Source organism: Sarcophilus harrisii, chromosome 4 (genome assembly GCF_902635505.1).
Source record: "Sarcophilus harrisii chromosome 4, mSarHar1.11, whole genome shotgun sequence".
Lineage (NCBI taxonomy): Eukaryota > Metazoa > Chordata > Mammalia > Dasyuromorphia > Dasyuridae > Sarcophilus > Sarcophilus harrisii.
The window spans coordinates 64,547,939-64,566,525 of NC_045429.1; the positions used below are offsets into that span (position 1 = coordinate 64,547,939).

Sequence of the window (18,587 nt, forward strand, 5' to 3'; positions counted from 1 at the left end):
AGCTGTTAAAATAAAAGAGGTTGAGTTCAATAAATCTATGAGCCTACATTTTAATGGCCTTGTCTTCTGGAATTCTGAAATAATTTAAGTGTAGACATATGAGGAATCCTTTATAAATGCTTACTAGATGGAAAGAGATGTGTTAAACCTGTGTGAGAGGGAGAATATAATATTGAATAAAAGCCAATCCTGACCCATAAGGAATTTATAGTCTTGTGAGGGAGACTAAATATGCATTCAAACAAATAACTATAATACTTGTCAGAATTTAGAATATTTAGGAAAGAATACCCATCTGAATTACAGAATGCTTTAAAATATATGAATGGGCCTTATTGTTTTCAACTAGCAAATTACTAACCACTGCCAAGAAGGACTCTTGATAAACCTGCTTTAATAATTACCCAAGTCATGGACCCACACTTAACACTGTACACTAAGATAAGATCAAAGTGGGTCCATGATTTAGGCATAAAGAATGAGATCATAAATAAATTAGAGGAACATAGGATAATTTACCTCTCAGACTTGTGGAGGAAGAAGGAATTTGTGACCAAAGAAGAACTAGAGATCATTATTGATCACAAAATAGAAAATTTTGATTATATCAAATTAAAAAGCCTTTGTACAAACAAAACTAATGCAAATAAGATTAGAAGAGAAGCAACAAACCAGGAAAACATTTTTTTTTTTATATAGTTAAAGGTTCTGATAAAGGTCTCATTTCCAAAATATATAGAGAATTGACTCTAATATATAAGAAATCAAGCCATTCTCCAATTGATAAATGATCAAAGGATATGAAAAATTTTCAGATGATGAAATTGAAACTATTTCCACTCATATGAAAGAGTGTTCCAAATCACTATTTATCAGAGAAATTCAAGTTAAGACAGCTCTGAGATACCACTACACACCTGTCAGATTGGCTAAGATGACAGGAAAAAAATTATGATCAATTTTGGAGGGGATGTGGGAAAACTGGGACACTGATGCATTGTTGGTAGAGTTGTGAATGAATCCAACCATGCTGGAGAGCAATCTGGAATTATGCCCCAAAAGTTATCAATCTGTGCATACCCTTTGATCCAGCAGTGTTACTTTGGGGCTTAATACTCCAAAGAGATTTTAAAGAAGGGAAAGGGACCTGTATGTGCAAGAATGTTTGTGGTAGCCCTTTTTGTAGTGGCTAGAAACTGGAAAGTGAGTGGATGCCCATCAATTGGAGAATAGTTGGGTAAATTGTGGTATATGAATGTTACGGAATATTATTGTTCTGTAAGAAATGACCAGCAGAATGATTTCAGAGAGGCTTGGAGATACTTACTGATGCTGAGTGAAATGAGCAGAATCAGGAGATCAATATATACTACAACAATGATACTGTATGAGGATGTATTCTGATGCAAGTGGATTTCTTCAACAAAGAGAAGATCTAACTTAGTTCCAATTGATCAATGATGGACAGAATCAGTTATACCCAGAGAAGCAACACTAGGAAATGAGTGTAAACTGTTTGTATTTTTGTTTTTCTTCCCGGGTCATTTTTACCTTCTGAATCCAATTCTTCCTGTGCAACAAGAAAACTGTTCAATTCTGCACACATATATTGTATCTAGGATATACTATAACATTTAACATGTATAAGACTGTCTGCCATCTAGGGGAGGGGGTAGAGGGAGGGAAAGGAAAAAATCGGAACAGAAGTGAGTGCAAGGGATAATGTTGTAAAAAATTACCCATGCATATGTATTGTCATTAAAAAGTTATAATTTAAAAAAATAATTAGTCAAGTATCACATATGTGCATTATTTGTTTACATATAAATGAGTGATTCTAAAGTAGTTCAAAGCTGTCCAGAGTGGTTTACCTTTTTTAAATTGGTAAACTCATCACTCATCCCCTTTATTCTATTTCTTGGTTTTGTCATTCTTTTTCTTATCACAATGCAAAGTTTTCTTTAGCCAGATCTTTATTTTGATTATGATTCTAAATTGTATGGTTTTAACTGGTTGGAATTGTCTTGTGAAGACAGAGTTTAGTCTAAGGAAAGAATTTTAGTATGTCTGTGGAGGTATGAATATTGTAGGATAATAGAGCTGCCTTCCTCCACATAAAATAAGTCTGGTAGGTTCTGTTTCAAATGGTGATCATTCTGAACATTTGAATGGCTGCATTGCCTGTCTAATGGATGTGTGTTAGTTGTTTTATTGTTGGATTGTGAAAGCATTCTAAAAGTACATTGCTACAAGAGGCATAATTTTAATTTTTAATTTTTTTTAAGGAAGAGCTTTCATCTCACCAGACAATCCCTTCCTAATACTGGTGCCTTTTGGAGGGGTGGATAGAGAAGGTAGCCAGATGGAGAGAGGTTTTATTCCTGTTTTGGAATGGGCTGTTTTCTCTGCAGAGTTCCTTGGAACTTAGAATCCAGCAATATTGAAAAATACTTAGACATATCAACAGTGAGCTTTCATTACTCTCAGGATGCAGGACTGCAAACATAGTCATATGGGCATTCAGCAGCGATGTTTTGAAATCTGGGAGTACTGGGTGTTGGGCAGGAGGGAACTGCTCCCTCCTTAAGCTTTCCTGTGGTGTCATGCTGATCCCCAGCTGCTTCAAAGGGCTACATTTATGAGGTGCTTAAACAATGAGTGTTCCCCCTTTTATGGTCTATGGAAGGAAAAAAATTTATAGCTTCAGCAAAGGCACAGCAAGCACTCAATGGACTTCTCTTCCTTATTTAGTCATTTACATCATGAGGATCAGAGGTTCAGGGAGCCATGTTTACTCAGAGCCCAATTACTTCCTATAAGGCCATACTATGGGGCTAGAAGGTTTTAAGAAAGCTCAGCTCACTCTGGACCCTTTAGTAGGATGTAAGATCATTGATTTATGGCTAGGAGGGAGCTTGGAGCTCATCATGGCCAGTTATATCATGTTAGTCAGGAAACTGTGACTCAGGGAGCAATGACTTGTCTAAGATCACAAAGAAATTAAGAAGCTAAATCAAGATCCCAATCCAGTTCCTTGGACTACAAATCTAGAGATTTTTCCATTTTATTTTATTATTTGTTTTCCTAACAATTATTTGCCTCCCAATAGTAGGATGTCCTGGAAGATTAACTATGGTAGTTTTAACTCAGAGATTCTATGAGTCTTATAAAGTGGCCCTAAGGTCAGGCAAGCTATGGGTCTTCTTAATTTCTTTCCCCTGAACTAATATTTTGTTTTCTTCCCTTTCTTTCTCAGAACATAGTGTGTACTGGGAGAAGGAGATGGCACCCAGATCCTAGCCTGGTTCATTGCATCCAATCATGTGAGGTGAGCAGGTTTATTCCCTTCCTAGGACCTGACCTTTTAAAGTAAGGTTGAGTAATCCACCTCTTTTGCTCATTAGAAGAAGATCCTTTCATTCACTTCTTTTTCTACAACACTGAACCTTTTGAAACCTGCACAAATTAGATGATGGATCCCCTGAAGTTTGAATTTCTTTGAGTGAACTCTCTAGAATTTGAATTTGGCCAAGGGTTTTAGGAGCATCTCAAAGTATCTGTGGCAGTGTTTTCACTTGTAGATGTAATCAAGTATTGAACCAGTGAAGGAATAATTGTAGCTAATAATAATAAGTAATGATTTATAATGCTTTGAGCTTAGCCAAACACATTATATACATGATCGTGTTTGCATAAGAAAGAATTTTTCCAAAAATTAAAAAAAAATCTGAAAATAGCCTTGATGATTTTGAAGCTAGAGCTAGAGTCACATGTGGGTCAGAAGATGGATGATTTAGAGCTAGAAAAGTATTTATATGTTATTGAATCTAATCCTGTATTTGGGGGGAGGGTGGACTGAGGACCAGAGAAATTAGTGATATGTTCAAGAATATTACAGGTGATGACTATGACGGTATTTGGATCCAGGTCTTCTGACTCCAAGCCTATATTATGTTCAACTTAGATTGGTCCACTGTTGTCTCAAAATACGTTCTGTTCAAAGCTATGTTTTCAAGTTGATTTTCTAGGTCAGGAATCTAGAGTGTCCATAATTTAGGGAATCAGAGGGATTGGAGAAGATACAAGGAAAAACATAACTCTACTGGCTCTGTGGGGAAAAGAATATGAGGCTTGAGGGGGATGCCTCTCTTAGAAAGGGGTGATAAAAAAGAATTGACATGTGAGGAAAGTGGGGGAGAGTTCCATTCTACTTGAGACCTTCCCACCCTGGAACTGGCCAGTGACAAATACTTACTTATTCCATCCTCAACCACAACAGGTTTGTCTTCCAAAGCTCTCAGTGGGAATAATTAAGCTACTTAGCAGTAACACTTAGGTAATCCTGGCTCATCCTTGCTCACTAGAGCCTAAGCAGTTGGACTGTCATTTCTTATGACACTCTGACTCCCAAATCTCGCCCCCCCCAACCCCCACTGCCAAATATACACACACTAATCCTCCTATTCATTTGTATCTCTCTTTCACTCAATCCAATTTCTGGATGAAATTGTGATATACATGAGGCCAAAGAGAAAGGGCAACATTAAGTAGTGGAGTATAGAAAATAATGGGGAACAGTGAAAAGGGAAGGGTAAGGGAAGACATTTTTTAAAAAGTATTCTGAGAAGAGTAAATGAGAAATACAAGTTAGTGTGGAAGGTGCTTTGTTATATGATGAAGGCCAACAAAACAGCTCATCGGATGCCATCATTAGGAAAACAGATGGCAATGGGGAGGGGAGGAGGGAATGAAAGAGTGAATCATCTCCAGGGCAGGGGGTAGGGAGGAAAGGCAGAGAAAGGCTTTGGGGGTAGGGGACCAAGGAGGGAGGGAAATAAACACTCCGTGAGCTGGGAAGAGATCAAAGAGAGCCTGAACATTCCCTTCTGTTACTCCTTCTGCATTAGGATAGAAAGAGGGAAGCCAGATGATGGAGTTAGGATTGAGTTTAAGGCTTTTACTTTTTCCCAGATTGTAAGAATATGAAGCATTTTTATTGCTATCGCTCTGTCCTCCTTGTCAGCCCCTTGGTAACATAAGATCCAGCAGCCAAAGACACGAAGGTCACACTGTCACTCTGCTGAAATGCATTCAGAAGGCTTAGCATCCCAGAGTTTCCCACCTGCCCTGCGGAACTGCTGACATTACACTTATGGCTGAGAATTGACCATTCCCCTACCCCATTACTCAGGCAGACAAGAAGCTTCTTGGCCTGTGCATCTCTAACCGCAGCTCCTCCCTGCCTGGGAACTAGTCCAGGCAATTTTTTTTGACAGTAAGATTATTCTAAAGTGTTGTCTGGGGCCCTCTGGGTAGGGCAGATTTTGAAGGACCAGATATTGGCTCCTGACTCCAAAGCTGGATGGAGAGGTACACACAGAGGGAGGGGAAGAGGAAGGAGAGGAAATCAGGGCACATGGGGATGGGAAGGAAAAGGAAGAGAGAAGAAATGTAGGTATAAAAGGGGGGTAAATAGGATTGATAAGAGTCTGGCCAGAGAGAATGAGAAATAGGGAGAGGAAGAGTGAAACATTTGGAAAAAAAAAAAAAAAACTTTTCGATCAAAAGCAATCTAAAAATACTGAGAAGGACTGAATAGTATCAAAGTCAGACTGAGGGAAAACAGATACAGAGGCAAGCAAGGTGAAGGGAAGAAAGTGCAGGAGGAAGCCAAGACGAAATGTTGTGCAGGATAGTCTAGTTAAACAGTTTTTGCATGCTGTCTTCTGTGAATGACTTCTTTTCTTTTTCTTTACCCTTTCCTCTCTTTCTCTTTCCCTCCCTCTTTTTCTTTCTTTCCATCTCCCTCCCTCCTTTCATTCTTTCCTTTTTCCTTCCTTCCTCAGTCCCTCCCTCCACCCTTCCTACCCTCTTCCCTCTCTTCTTCCATCCTTCCTTCTCTTCCTTCCTTCCTTTTTCCTTCCCCTTCTTTTCCTTTTTCCCTCCTTCCTTCTTTTCTTTCTTTTTACTTTCTTTCTTTTCTTCCTTCCTTCCTTTCTTTTCTTTCATTTTCTTCCTTCCTTCCTTTCTTTTCTTTCATTTTCTTCCTTTCTTTTCTTTCATTTTCTTTCTTCCTTTCTTTATTTCATTTTCTTTCTTCCTTTATTTCTTCTTTTCCTTCCTTCCTTCCTTCCTTCCTTCCTTCCTTCCTTCCTTCCTTCTTTCCTTCCTTCCTTCTCTCTCTCTCTCTCTCTCTTTGAATTGGTTGAATTTTATCAGATTATACAAAATATAATATCACCCTCATTCCTGTTCTCTCTCATAGTTGTTCTTTAGTTCACAGGGTGATACATAGAGAGCTGAAATAGACCTTGTGGGGCATGCAATTCAACCTCCTTAGAATTGTACATCTTTATCTTCCATATTTTACTGTAGTAAAATAAAAGTAGTATATTACATGTAGTAAAATACCTCATCTCCTTGAGGTCAGGGATCATTTCATCTGCAACTCTCTCTCTTTCTATCTCTACCTCCAGCTGTATCTGCATGTCTCTCCCTCCCCCTTTCTCTCCCTCCTTTCTTCCTTCTTTCCTTCCCTCCCTTTCCTTCTTCCCTCCTTATGTCTTCCTTCCTTCCTTCCTTCCTTCCTTCCTTCCTTCCTTCCTTCCTTCCTTCCTTCCTTCCTTCTTTCTCTTTCATGTAAATATTGGGTATAAATTGAAAGCTGGTTCTTTTGAGGCAGTAATTTCAACCATGCAATAGTAGGAAACCTTATCCTTTCTTATTTTTCAGCATGGTCCCTGCATTCCAAACCAGTCAGTCACCTTAATGCCCTCAACCCACATCTTACTTAATGTCAGTCTTGTGCTTTGGCTCAAGTCATTTCCTTTCCACCTGGGATGCCTTGCCCTGTCCAATCTGCCAACCCATACCCAAGACTTCCTTCAGGAGCCAATTCAGAACTCATTTCTTCCAGAAAACACTCTGTGACTAATTCTATATCCTTGTAGAAGAAGAAACCCTGAATTTGGAGTCAGGTGACCTGAACTTGAATCTTGGTCTTACTATTTAGTGTAGGTGTTACCTAGGGACAGTATCCAATTCTCTGAGCTTCATTTTCAGATTGGTGATTCTTTAGGATCCCATACTTTCATCTCCATCCTTTGCCTTGATTGTCCTTCATACCTTGAATGTTGTCTTCCCATTCACCTCCCCCCACCCAATCTCTGACTTATTTATTCAAGGGCAGCTCAAATTCTATCTTCAGCAACAGGGCTTTTCCAGTAAACTTATTGACTTGAATCTTCTCTGTATGATTCCTTTTATACTGCATTTAGCTCATATATAGCTATTTACACGTTCGCTCCCCTATTAGTATATAAATTCCTGGTTGTCTCTCTTGTCATTCCCAGGGTTTGGCATAGAACCTGGCACAAAATGGATCCTCAATAAATGATTATTGAGTGGTTGCTTTTTATACAAGTTGTATATAATATCAGTCTAATGTATGTTCTTTTGAAGTTATTCTCTAGCTCACAGGGTGATAGGTTGAGAGTTGAAATGGGTCTTGGTGGGGCATGCAATTTAACCCCCTAAGAATTGTATATGTATATGTTCATTTTCCATATTTTACTACAGACTCCTTGAGGTAAGGGATCATGTCATCCGCATCTCTCATTTGTACCAAAGCTTCTTAAGAAATGATGATTATAGAATAGATATTAAACTACTGTAACAGTGAGCTATAGTCTAAGATACCAATTTGAAGAAATATTTGCTTTTCCCTTCCCCCAAAGGCCAATTTCATTCAACTTACAGTTTATCTTGGAGTGTAGGGAAAATGATAGTCAAAGAGGAAGAGGAAGGAGAAAAGGTGAAGGGGAACAGAAGGAGAAAGACAATTAGAAGGACAGGGAGAAGAAGAGGAGGAAGAGGAGAAAAGAAACAAAGGTGATTGTTATAATGTAATAGAAATATACATAATTCACAAGGCATTGGTAAAAATATGGAGTAAATTATTTGTAAAAATGTAAGTGTATTTGCATCCAGAGAAAGAACTTTATAAAGGTAGTTAAGTTAAGTAGCTTCTTAAGGCATACTTATAAGAGTTCACATTCATATAACATTAAATGTGGTTTTAGATAGGTAGGTGGATAGAGAGATAGAGAACATTATTCAGTATTTACTGTGAACCAGACACTGAAAATACAAATAAAAGTAAAAAGAAAAACAGGGAGCTTATTTTCTAATGGAGGAAAAATATACATGAAAGGGAGCTGAACAGCAAAAGGTGCTCACTGGAGGAGGGTAGGATGTCAAAAAAACAGACAATTTAGAGTATATGTAAGAAAGGAATCAGCTAGTCTGGTCTGGACACTTCCTCCTATGGAATTTCTGGATATTAACTCAGTAATCAGAAAAGAGGGCCTCACCCTCTGAGAAAGCACCTAGGGAACAAATATTTAAAGCCAGAGAATCAAAAGCAGAACTGGGAGGGAAATTTGCCATGGGTTTTCCTATTACTATGCCCATTTTACAGTTGGGAAAACTGAAACTCAGAAAATTTAAGTGATTTTCCAGTTGTCATACACCTAGTCTGTTCGTGTATGGCCTTGGACCCAATCTCATTTTTCCTTCCCAAGTTTAGTATTTTTGCTCTGTGCCAAGCTGGATCCAAACACAAGGATATTTTCAGAGGGAAGTGGAGGAGAAAAGGAAGGGATGAGCAACAAAAGATGCTTTTTCATCTTAATTTTTATAAGTTCAAATGTTGAATGTCAGAAATGCTGCTCTCTGTGATATATGGATATGTATTTTGTAGCTAATTGTCTGTATCACAGGAAAGTCTCAAAGTCTCCAGTGAATTGTGGCATATAAGGGATTTTTTTTTTTTTTAATTGGAACATAGGGGGTTCAAGTTTTAAGCCTTGCTGAAGCAACACAAATACTTTGGCCTATCTCTGATTCCACTGAACCTGTAAATAAATTTAATTTTCTTAGTCCAGGCAAAATATTGGGTATAGGAAATACAAAATCACCAAAAAGCTCTTCCCCCAAGAAATTCATATTCCCCTGGGGAAATCATCATGTACTTAGATCAATAAATATGAAATATATAGTAAACAAATACAAAGTAATCTCAATAGGGCTATTGCTGAGGTATTGCTAACTCTTGGGGATAGTAAAAAGACATTGTGTAGGAAATGACACTTCAGCTGATCCTTTAATGAAAAAAGAGCCTTCTAGGCATGGAGGACAGACTGCAGAAAGATGGGAAGGTGGGGAATAGAATTTCCTGTCCAAGAGATGAAAAGAAGGTCAGTTTGTCTGGAACATGGAGTACCTGAGGGATAGGCAAAGTAATATAAATTCTGGAAAGATAGCTTGGAGTCAGATGGTAAAAGACTTTAAATGTCAAATAGTAGTTTTGTGTGTTTTATCCCAGAAGTAATAAGGAAACACCGATGCTTCTTTGCTAGGGAAGTGATATGGTTCGACTTTTGATTTAGGTTTATCAGTTTGATAATTCTGTAGAGAATGGATTGGAGGGAAGTTAAATTAGGTGGGAAACCAATCCAGAAAAATAACAATCCTCGAGAAACATGATGAAGGCTTAAAGTAGGGTTGGGATTATGCAATTGGAGAGATGGCCATAGACACAAAAGATATGAAGGTTCTTAGTGATGAAACTCCTTGAGCTGTAATACAGCTTGGAATTCTGGTTTTGGACAATGGATAGAATTGGATCCTGGCTTATTCACTATACTTGGAGAGACAGACAAGAGAGTTAATATAGAAAAATCAACAAGGCTTGGCAATAGATTGGATAGTGCAAGGGGAAAGAGAATAGTATTTGACTCTAAGTTGAAATTATAATGATTGGGAGGATGTCCCAAACAAAAATAAGGAAGTTAGGGGGATGATTGGGTTTGACAGAGGTAGGGAAGACAATGACTTCCATTTTGGAAATGTTCCGTTCGACATGTTTAGAAGACATTCAGATGAGATGTCCAGAATGAAGTTTATAATACAGAACAAAATTCATTAATGTATTTTTTCTCTTCCATCACCTCTTTTCTCTTTTCCTCCTCAGACACATGAGAGCTAGATATGTAGATTTAAGAGTCATTTGTATGGAATGAAATCTGATCCCTCAACAGCTCATGAACTCACTGAGACAGAGTATAGAAAGAGACAACTGTCCTTGTAGCTGATCATGGTTATATATGTTGTCCCTCTTATTTAGAATGTAAGGTCTTTAGAAATATGGAACCTCTTCTATTTTTCTATTTGTATCTTCTGCTCTTAGCACAGTGTTTGGTATGTAGAATGAACTTAATAAATGCTTATAAATATATTGATTTATTGATTAAGTGAAGGAAGATAGAAATGCTATGAAGGGGAGGCCAGGAAAGAGGCCTTTGAGGAATTGAGAATATTCAGTACAAAGACATAGAGAGAGGACATGTTGTGAAGAGCATAGTGAACTCCAATTTGGCCCAATTGCAGAGTATGAGTCAAGTTAAGACAACAAGTATTTATTAAGAATCTAGTGTGTTCCAGGCACTTTGCTGAAGGAGAAACGTACAATGAAGCCATAAAAAGACTGGGGCCAGTTTGTGAAGGATTTTAAAAACTAATAGAGGATTTTTTTTTTATTCTAGAGGGAAGATAAACCAGATAAATTGAAAAAAATTCCTTCTTTAATGAAAAAAAATATTTTCCTTCCTCCTATGCCCCCAAACATCAAAAAAGAAAAGAAAAGAAAATACTTAAAATGCATACTCAAGCAAAACAAACTCCTATTTCAGCCATGTACAAAAAAGTATATGCTTCATTCAGCATCCTGAATCCATCACTTCCCTGTCAGTAGGTGGGTGGTATGGCTCATCATTTGTCCATTAGCTTTGTGTTAGTCATTGAATTGATCAGAGTTCTAAAGTCTTTCAACATTATTTGTCGCTTCAAAATAATTGTTATCATTTATATTATTTTCTTGATTCTACTCCACTCTATAATCAATTCAAACAAGTTTTTTCCAGTTTTCTCCAAAATTATTCTATTCATCATGTCTTACAATACAGTAATATCCCATTATATTTATATGCCATAATTTGTGTCAAATGATAGGTACCCCCTTAGTTTCCTGAACTTCAAAAGAACTACTGTAAATAATTCTGTATGGATGAGATATTTTTTTTTCTCTTTGATCTTTTTGGCTTATAGGCTTAGGAATGGCATCATTAGGTCAAAGAATATGTGAGGTTTAGTTGCTTTTTGAACAGCATTCCACAGTGATTTTCATAATGGCTGTACAAATTTACAACTCCTCTATAAATGCATTATTGTGCTTGATTAAGCCATTGGATATTTTGAGCAGGAGAACAACAGTGTGGAGGATGGATCAAAGTGGGAAGATACATGAGGTAGAAATATTGTCTCAATTATGAGACAGTTGTAATTATCTAGGTAAGAGCTGATGAAGGCCTGAAATGAGGGAAGATCTACATGAATGAGAAGAAGGATGGGATGCAAATGATGAGATATGTGGAAAAAGTGAGGTAAAGGAAAATGAGTGGTTGAAGATAAGCCTCAGGCTGAAAAATTAGGAGATAGGAAAAATAAAGGTGCTTTCAGTATAAATAAGGAAGCCTTTTGACCCAGCAGTGCCATTATTGGGTCTGTATCCCAAGGAAATTATAAAGGAGGGAAAAGGGCCCACATGTACAAACATATTTGTAGCAGCTCTTTTTGTAGTGGCAAGAAACTGGAAACTGAGTGGTTGCCCATCACTTGTGGAATGACTGAATAAGTTGTGGTACATGAAGGAAATGGAATATTATCATTCTATAAAAATGATGAACAAATTGACTTTTAGAAAGGCCTAGAAAAATTCACATGAACTGATGCTGATCAAAACAAGCAGAACCAGGAACCATTGTACAAAATAACAGCAAGAATGTGCAATGATCAACTATGAAAGCCTTGGTTCTTCTCAGTGATTCAATGATCCAAAGCAATCCCAATAAACTTTGGATAGAAGATGCCATCTGCATCCAGAAACAGAACTAAGGAGATTGAATGTAAATCAACACATACTATGTTCATTTCTTATTTGTTTCTTTTTTTTTTTCTCTTTCCTGGCATTTTCCCCTTTTGCTCTGATTTTTCTCTCCCAACATGATTCATAAAACAATGTGTATTAAGAATAAATAAACTTGAAAAAAACATAAATAAGGAACTATGAAAGAGAGTAGATTCCAAGGAAAAGATAACAAGGCCAATTTTAGACATATTATGTGAGATGTCTGGGATATTCAGTTTGAAAATGGCCAATAAGGAATTGGTAATGGGAGACTGAAGCTCAGGAAACACTGGGACTGGATAAATATGTATATGTATATGTGTATATGCACATATATGTGTATATATCACACACATATATATATATGAATGTCTGTATATACATACACACATATATATTTATGTGTATGTGTGTGTGTATGTACGATCCCAATCTTTTCTCTAAACCTCTGTATTTGTATGCATTTCAGCCCAAATATACATATATACACATAAAACTACATTATGTGGATAGATAGTTATATTTATATATGTATACACATACACATGGGTCTGATCATATCAGCTCTTCACTCAATAAACTCCAGTGACATCTATCACTTCTACAATTTAAGAAAAAAATCCCTTTTTTGGCAATGTCCTTCATAAACTGTTTCCCCCTAGTCTACTATTTTTTTCCTTATACCTTAGGCCCCACCATGAATTCTGAAACCCAGTAACAATGACCTCTTTGCTATTCTTTCTACACCGTATCATCCAATTCTGAGTTTTTTTAACTGAATTTAACTGCTCTCGTTCTTTAACTTTGCAATGTGACTTCCCTATTTTTCTTTGAGTCTATGCTAAAATCCCAACTTCTACAATCTACATCTTCTCATCTCTACAGATTCTAGTGCCTTGCCTCTGTTCATCACTTTCTCCCATTTATTCTGTATATATTCTGCTTGTATGTAGTTGTTTCATATTGTTTCCCCCATTAGACTGTAAGCTACAAGAATGAGGACTGGTTTTTTTTGACTTTGTTTATATTTTCAGAACTGAGACAGTGCCTGGCCCATAGTGGGTGCTTAAAAAATATTTAGGTGACAGACTTAATTAACTTAGGAATTTGTCCTTGTATAGAAAGAACACTGGTTGTAGAAGCAGAGACCTGCTTCAAATCCCATCTTGGATGTTCATTCCCTCTGTAAGTTGGAGCAAATCACTTAATGTCCCAGAATTTCAGTTTTCCTCATATACAAAATGAAAAAGTTAGACTAGATGAGCTTTGAATATTCTTCCTAATCCAAGAATATCTAGGTCCTATTTACTTCCCCACAGAAAATTAAACTTCTGTGAATATTATACTTGTAATAATTTTTTCAAACCTTGATACATTTTTGGAGGGGTGGAGCTTCTAAGAGATACCAAATGGAGCACCGTCTGTGCTCGTATCTACGCTCTGCCATCCCACAGGGAAGATATTCTTTGCAGGTTCCTATTCCTTTCCCATATATATTCCCATAAAAATAGATTTGTTAATGCTTTTTTGTACAAAGGTCCATGATTACTTGACCCATTTACTCTTCAAGAGAAGATAGAGAGAAAATAAAAGGAAGTATACACTTTGAAAAGTATACTTTCTAGATGGGGTCATATATAGTAAAGCACCACACAGTAAGAATTGGGAAAACAACTCAATTATATATAAATCTATCTCTTTTATGCCTCTGTTTCCTGTATAATATGTGTGGAAGTATTTTACTAAAAGCTTGTGAAGCCTCCAGGAAAATTTTAAAAGAATTATTTAAGGTTTTTGGTTTTGGTGACTCTACACAAATTTGGGTGGGACATTTCTGTCATTGCTTGTCATAATCATTGCTTAAGGTATATCTTCTTTTATGTCCTTAAAGTTTGGCTGCCATCCTAAAGTTGAGATCCTACCTTTGGCTTAGAATATTGGACCTGGGAATCTTTATTGGATCAATAAGGAAGAATAAAAAAATAGTGCATCTTTCTGTGTTTTATGAAATGGAACACTGGGACTGGGAAGTGGGAAACTAGAGCAGTTTACCAAGGAAGTATATACAAAAAAATAGGAAAAGCTCATAGGATTAAGATTAGAAAAACTGAAGCAGGAAATGAGATGCAAATTACAAAAGACATGAAGAGAAAGGGGAAAAAAAAACATGCTTGACACACATCAACAGCACAAAAGAAATTAAGGGAAACAGTGCTTTTTATTAGACTTAGAATGACAGCTAATACCTTTAAATATTCTCTCAATCTCACGCTCTCTCTCTCTCTCTCTCTCTCTCCTCCCTCCTTCCTCCCCCCCCCCCCCCCCACATCAATCCTTTTATTTAAATCTTTGCCATTACAAAAACAAAAACAAAAACTGGAAACAAGAATAAACAACACAGAGACACACATTGAAATGGTGGAAAACAATGCTATAATTGAGGAAGTTGCTGTGAAGGATTGTTTATTTAATAAATAAATCACACTGGAGCCACCAGTTCATAGTTTTGAAGTCCAGGAGAAACTAAGGAGATGTCTAAAGCTTGGCAAAGAGTCAGTATAAGTGTCTGTGCATGTGTGCATGTGATTAAAGAAAAGGATTGAATCATGAAAATTGTAGACCTGCAAACTTTATTTCTACACTAGATAAAATCCTGAAAGCAAGGTTTCAATGTATACATACTTTAAAGAGAATCACTATTGAATCTAGTGGGGAGAATACATAGGCTTAATATCTGAGAGAGAGAGAGACAGAGAGAGACAGAGACAGAAAGAGACACACTGCAGAGAGAGAGAGAGAGAGAGAGAGAGAGAAAGAGAGAGAGAGAGGAGAGAGGAAAAGGGAGAGAAGGAAAAGAAGGAGGGAGGGAAGACAGAGATAGAGACAGAGACAGAAGAGACAGAGAGATAGAGGCAGAAACAGAGAGAAACAGAAACAGAGAAAAAGAGACAGAGAAGTTCTCTTCAGTAATGCAGATAACAATCAATCCATTCCATCCTGTGTGATTTATGCTCATATTTTCCACTAAATTCATCACAAGGGAGGCACCTATTGTGATAAGTCTTGATTTCTTTCTCCTGACATTATAAGGGTTCCAGTGGAAGGCTCTACCAGAACATCTGTTATCCCTCTCTTTTACTACATCACCCGCTCATTTTTCTCTTCCCTATTACATGATTCCTTAATGGCATCTTTCATTCTTATTTTTCAAAGTTCCACATAGGTTATATGACATAGCCTACCATCATCCACATGTGCTTCTCCAATGCTTTCATCATGATGTTCATTTTTAATTCTTTAGGGACTATTTTATTCCCTGTCTTACAGTCATATATTAATGCAAGTAAAATGTTGGTATTAAAAGATAGGCCTCTTTGGAGAGAAAATGCCATCTTCATCCAGAAAAAGAACTAAGGAGACTGAATGTAAATCAACATATACTATGTTCATTTCTTTTTTCTTTTTTTTTTTTTTTAATATTTTCCATGATTTTCCACTTTTGCTCTGATTTTCCCTCCCAACATGATTCTTAAACTATTTATTAAAAATAAATTTACTATAATTTAAAAAAAATAGGCCTTTGTTTCCATTTGAAGTTTGAGGTCATTAAAGGACTTTATAATTTCTCAGAGACAATCTAACCCCTTTTCCTTTTTCATTCAAGTACAGGAACAACTCATTATCTATGTATGCTCTTTGTCTCAGATATACATTCTCATAGGCAAGCTTTTTAGACTTTTCACTCAAATGGGCAATAGATATTTTTCAGCTACTTTATCTTTCTGGTGTGGAGGGCAAGGCCAAATTCTTATGATCAGTTACAGATTTGCTTCAGGCTATGATGTACCTAGCATAATGTCATCATCTAATAGGAACATGGGAAGCACCCTCATCATCCATGGAAAAAGTTTTCTCCAATCTGGGCTTGGTCTCCTTTTACAATGCTAAACATACTTTGGTGAGTATATTTATCATTTTATGTCTTACCTGATATATATAATGAGATAAAAATGGTGAATTCGCCACATTTTAACTCTAAAGTAGGATCATAAGTGAATAGATTTAGTGCAGTAGGGACCTTAATGGAAATCTAGTCCAGTTTCCTCTTTACACCACTGAAGACTCTGATACTTAAAGACTTTATATTACTTGCCTAAGATCACAGAAGTAGCAAACACAGGATTTGGACCAATATTCTCCAACTCCAGATCCTGTATTGTGTATAGAGTATCACATTCATTAAGGACTTGGGAGACAGGATTAGTGCAGGAAAGGATTTGCATGTGCTTTGTGCTTTCATGACATCCATATATTCGCCTATACAAATGTATAAAAATGTTTTTTTGTCAATTTAACAATACATAACACCGGCAATGTTTTAATTGTCAATTCCATCCATCTTCTCAAATATAATGAATATCTGGTTCCTCTCTCTTCCCTCTTCCATCTTAAGTCTTATTTTTCTTCCAGATTTTTCTTTTTCTTTGCTTTCTTCTTATTATCTGAGATGCTGCTTTGCCTTTATATCTCAATCACAGATAAGGTATAGAGCCATCACTTGATCCATAATCATGCTTATTGTATGCTAGACATTTTGCTAAGAGATGGGGATACAAAAAAATCAAAGACCCCAAAACAGTCCCAGTCCTCAAAGAGCTTACAAAATAATGGAGGAGGCAATATGTAAATAATCAAGTAAATGCAAGAAAATTGGAGAATAGAAGTATCCTTAAAAGGGTGGAGAAGTTGATTAGCATACCAGAAAAGGACTTCTGCAGAAAGAATTTCAGCTGAGTTTTGAAAGAAACCAGGGATGCCAGGCATAGGTGAAAAGGGAGAACATTATAGCCTTGAAGCATATCCAAGGAGAAAACAGACAAGATCTCAAGTACTGTGTCTAAGGAACAATAACCAGTGTCAAACAAGATGAAGGTGAAAGAGATAGACTTTCCATCATGCTTTATATTCTAGTTTCTTAGGGTGTTTGAGTTAAAGCAGAATAGCTACAGTTGTACTGGAAACTCAGTGGATGAGTTCCCATTTTCAGTGGATGGGAAAATTCAGGTAAATTTAAGGATACAGAATGATCAATTAAATATCTGGAGATAAAAGCCATGAACACACACAGAGAGAGATGTAAGCTTGACTGGACTAAAGAGAAAAGGTTACATTATTGTCTAACAGCCTTTGGCCGGGGGCATGTTTTATGAATGAATCAGGTACTATTTTATGTCTTACTTGATATATATAATAAGGAGATAAAAATGGTGAAGACCATTTAGAGTCTAACCATGTGATATTGCTTATGTCCATTCCAAAGGTTTGTTTATGGAATTAAGGGATGATCCATTGTAATATTGGAAGCAGAGGAGGTGCTAAAATGACAAGAATATTATAATACTTCTTGGGATCTCAACCTGAAAGATAAAATAGAAACAAAACTATACGCGAGGGGCTTCAGTGACCTCAAATTAAAAAGTTGCAGTTCCTGTAGCAGCAAGATGATAGCCTCCTAAGAGGATTAAAAGACTTTTTCCTCAAGAGATTGAATGTTAATAAGTGCCACTTCACAGGAATTTCTGTGATTGGTGGCTCTTAAATTATCAAGAATGTCAGTTTTCTGAAGTAAATGGATTGGTTTTCTTTTACAAAAGGAACTAGCTATAAAAGTCATTGTTTCTAGGCTACCAGGGCTGACTCCCTTCTCTGATTCTGGAATCTTTATCTTTTTTTCTTCCTTCTTTTTTGTCTTCCAAGCATTGAATTTTTTTAATCTTTTCTTTCTTTTCTTTACCTTCTTTTCCCTTTGTTTCTCTCTCCTCTCCTCTCCTTTCCTTTTTTTCATTTTATTTATGCCTTTTTATAATATCTCCATCACCATCATCAATCATAGTAATTTTCCTGTATTTGCAAAATCCTTTGTAGATAAGGTAAAATTAAAAGACCATAAAATATTTCACTGTGACTAAACTCTTAGATTTTATAGTATTACCACATCCCCAACTGTGCTTAGAAGTCTAACTAGGTGGACTATAATTGGTCTTTGGAAAAAAAAAAAAAAACTTTTTCACCTGAGGATAAGCTTTTGTATGTGTTCTTCAAAAGATTGTCTCTACTTAACATCTGAGTACAAAGAACCAAATGTTCCAATCTAACTTTATCACTTGTGTGGTTATGAAGTTACTGATCTTTCTCTTGTTTCATAATGATTTAGTTTTTATTAGTTACTTCATAGGCAGCAATTACTGGATCTCTCTGTTGGCAAGCAGCCTTGTGTAGTGAATACAAGCACTGAACTTAGAATCAGAAAAAACTTGTTTTCTGATTTCAGACTTTAGAGATTTAACTAACTGTGTGATCCTGGGCAAGTCATTTATCTTGGTTTTAATTATTTCATCTTTAAAACAAAGCTAACAATATCTATAACATTTACTTCAAGGAGTTACTGTGAGGATCAAAGGCGAAAAAATGTAAAGATTTTGAAAATTTCTGTAAATGTTAGTTATTACTTTAGTTATCACTTTAGGTATCTATAAATTGAGCATAATGATCCTTTCCCAGT

General features: G+C 36.4%; 1 protein-coding gene across 1 annotated transcript in view; it reads left to right on the forward strand.

The window, feature by feature from the left end:
* PAPPA2 (pappalysin 2) overlaps positions 1 to 18,587 on the forward strand; it is a 363,317-nt gene that overhangs the window by 296,072 nt on the left and 48,658 nt on the right. Inside the window, exon 20 of the mRNA XM_003767459.3 lies at positions 3,257 to 3,328. Coding sequence (XP_003767507.1) covers positions 3,257 to 3,328 — 72 coding nt within the window. The remainder of the gene's footprint in view (positions 1 to 3,256; positions 3,329 to 18,587) is intronic.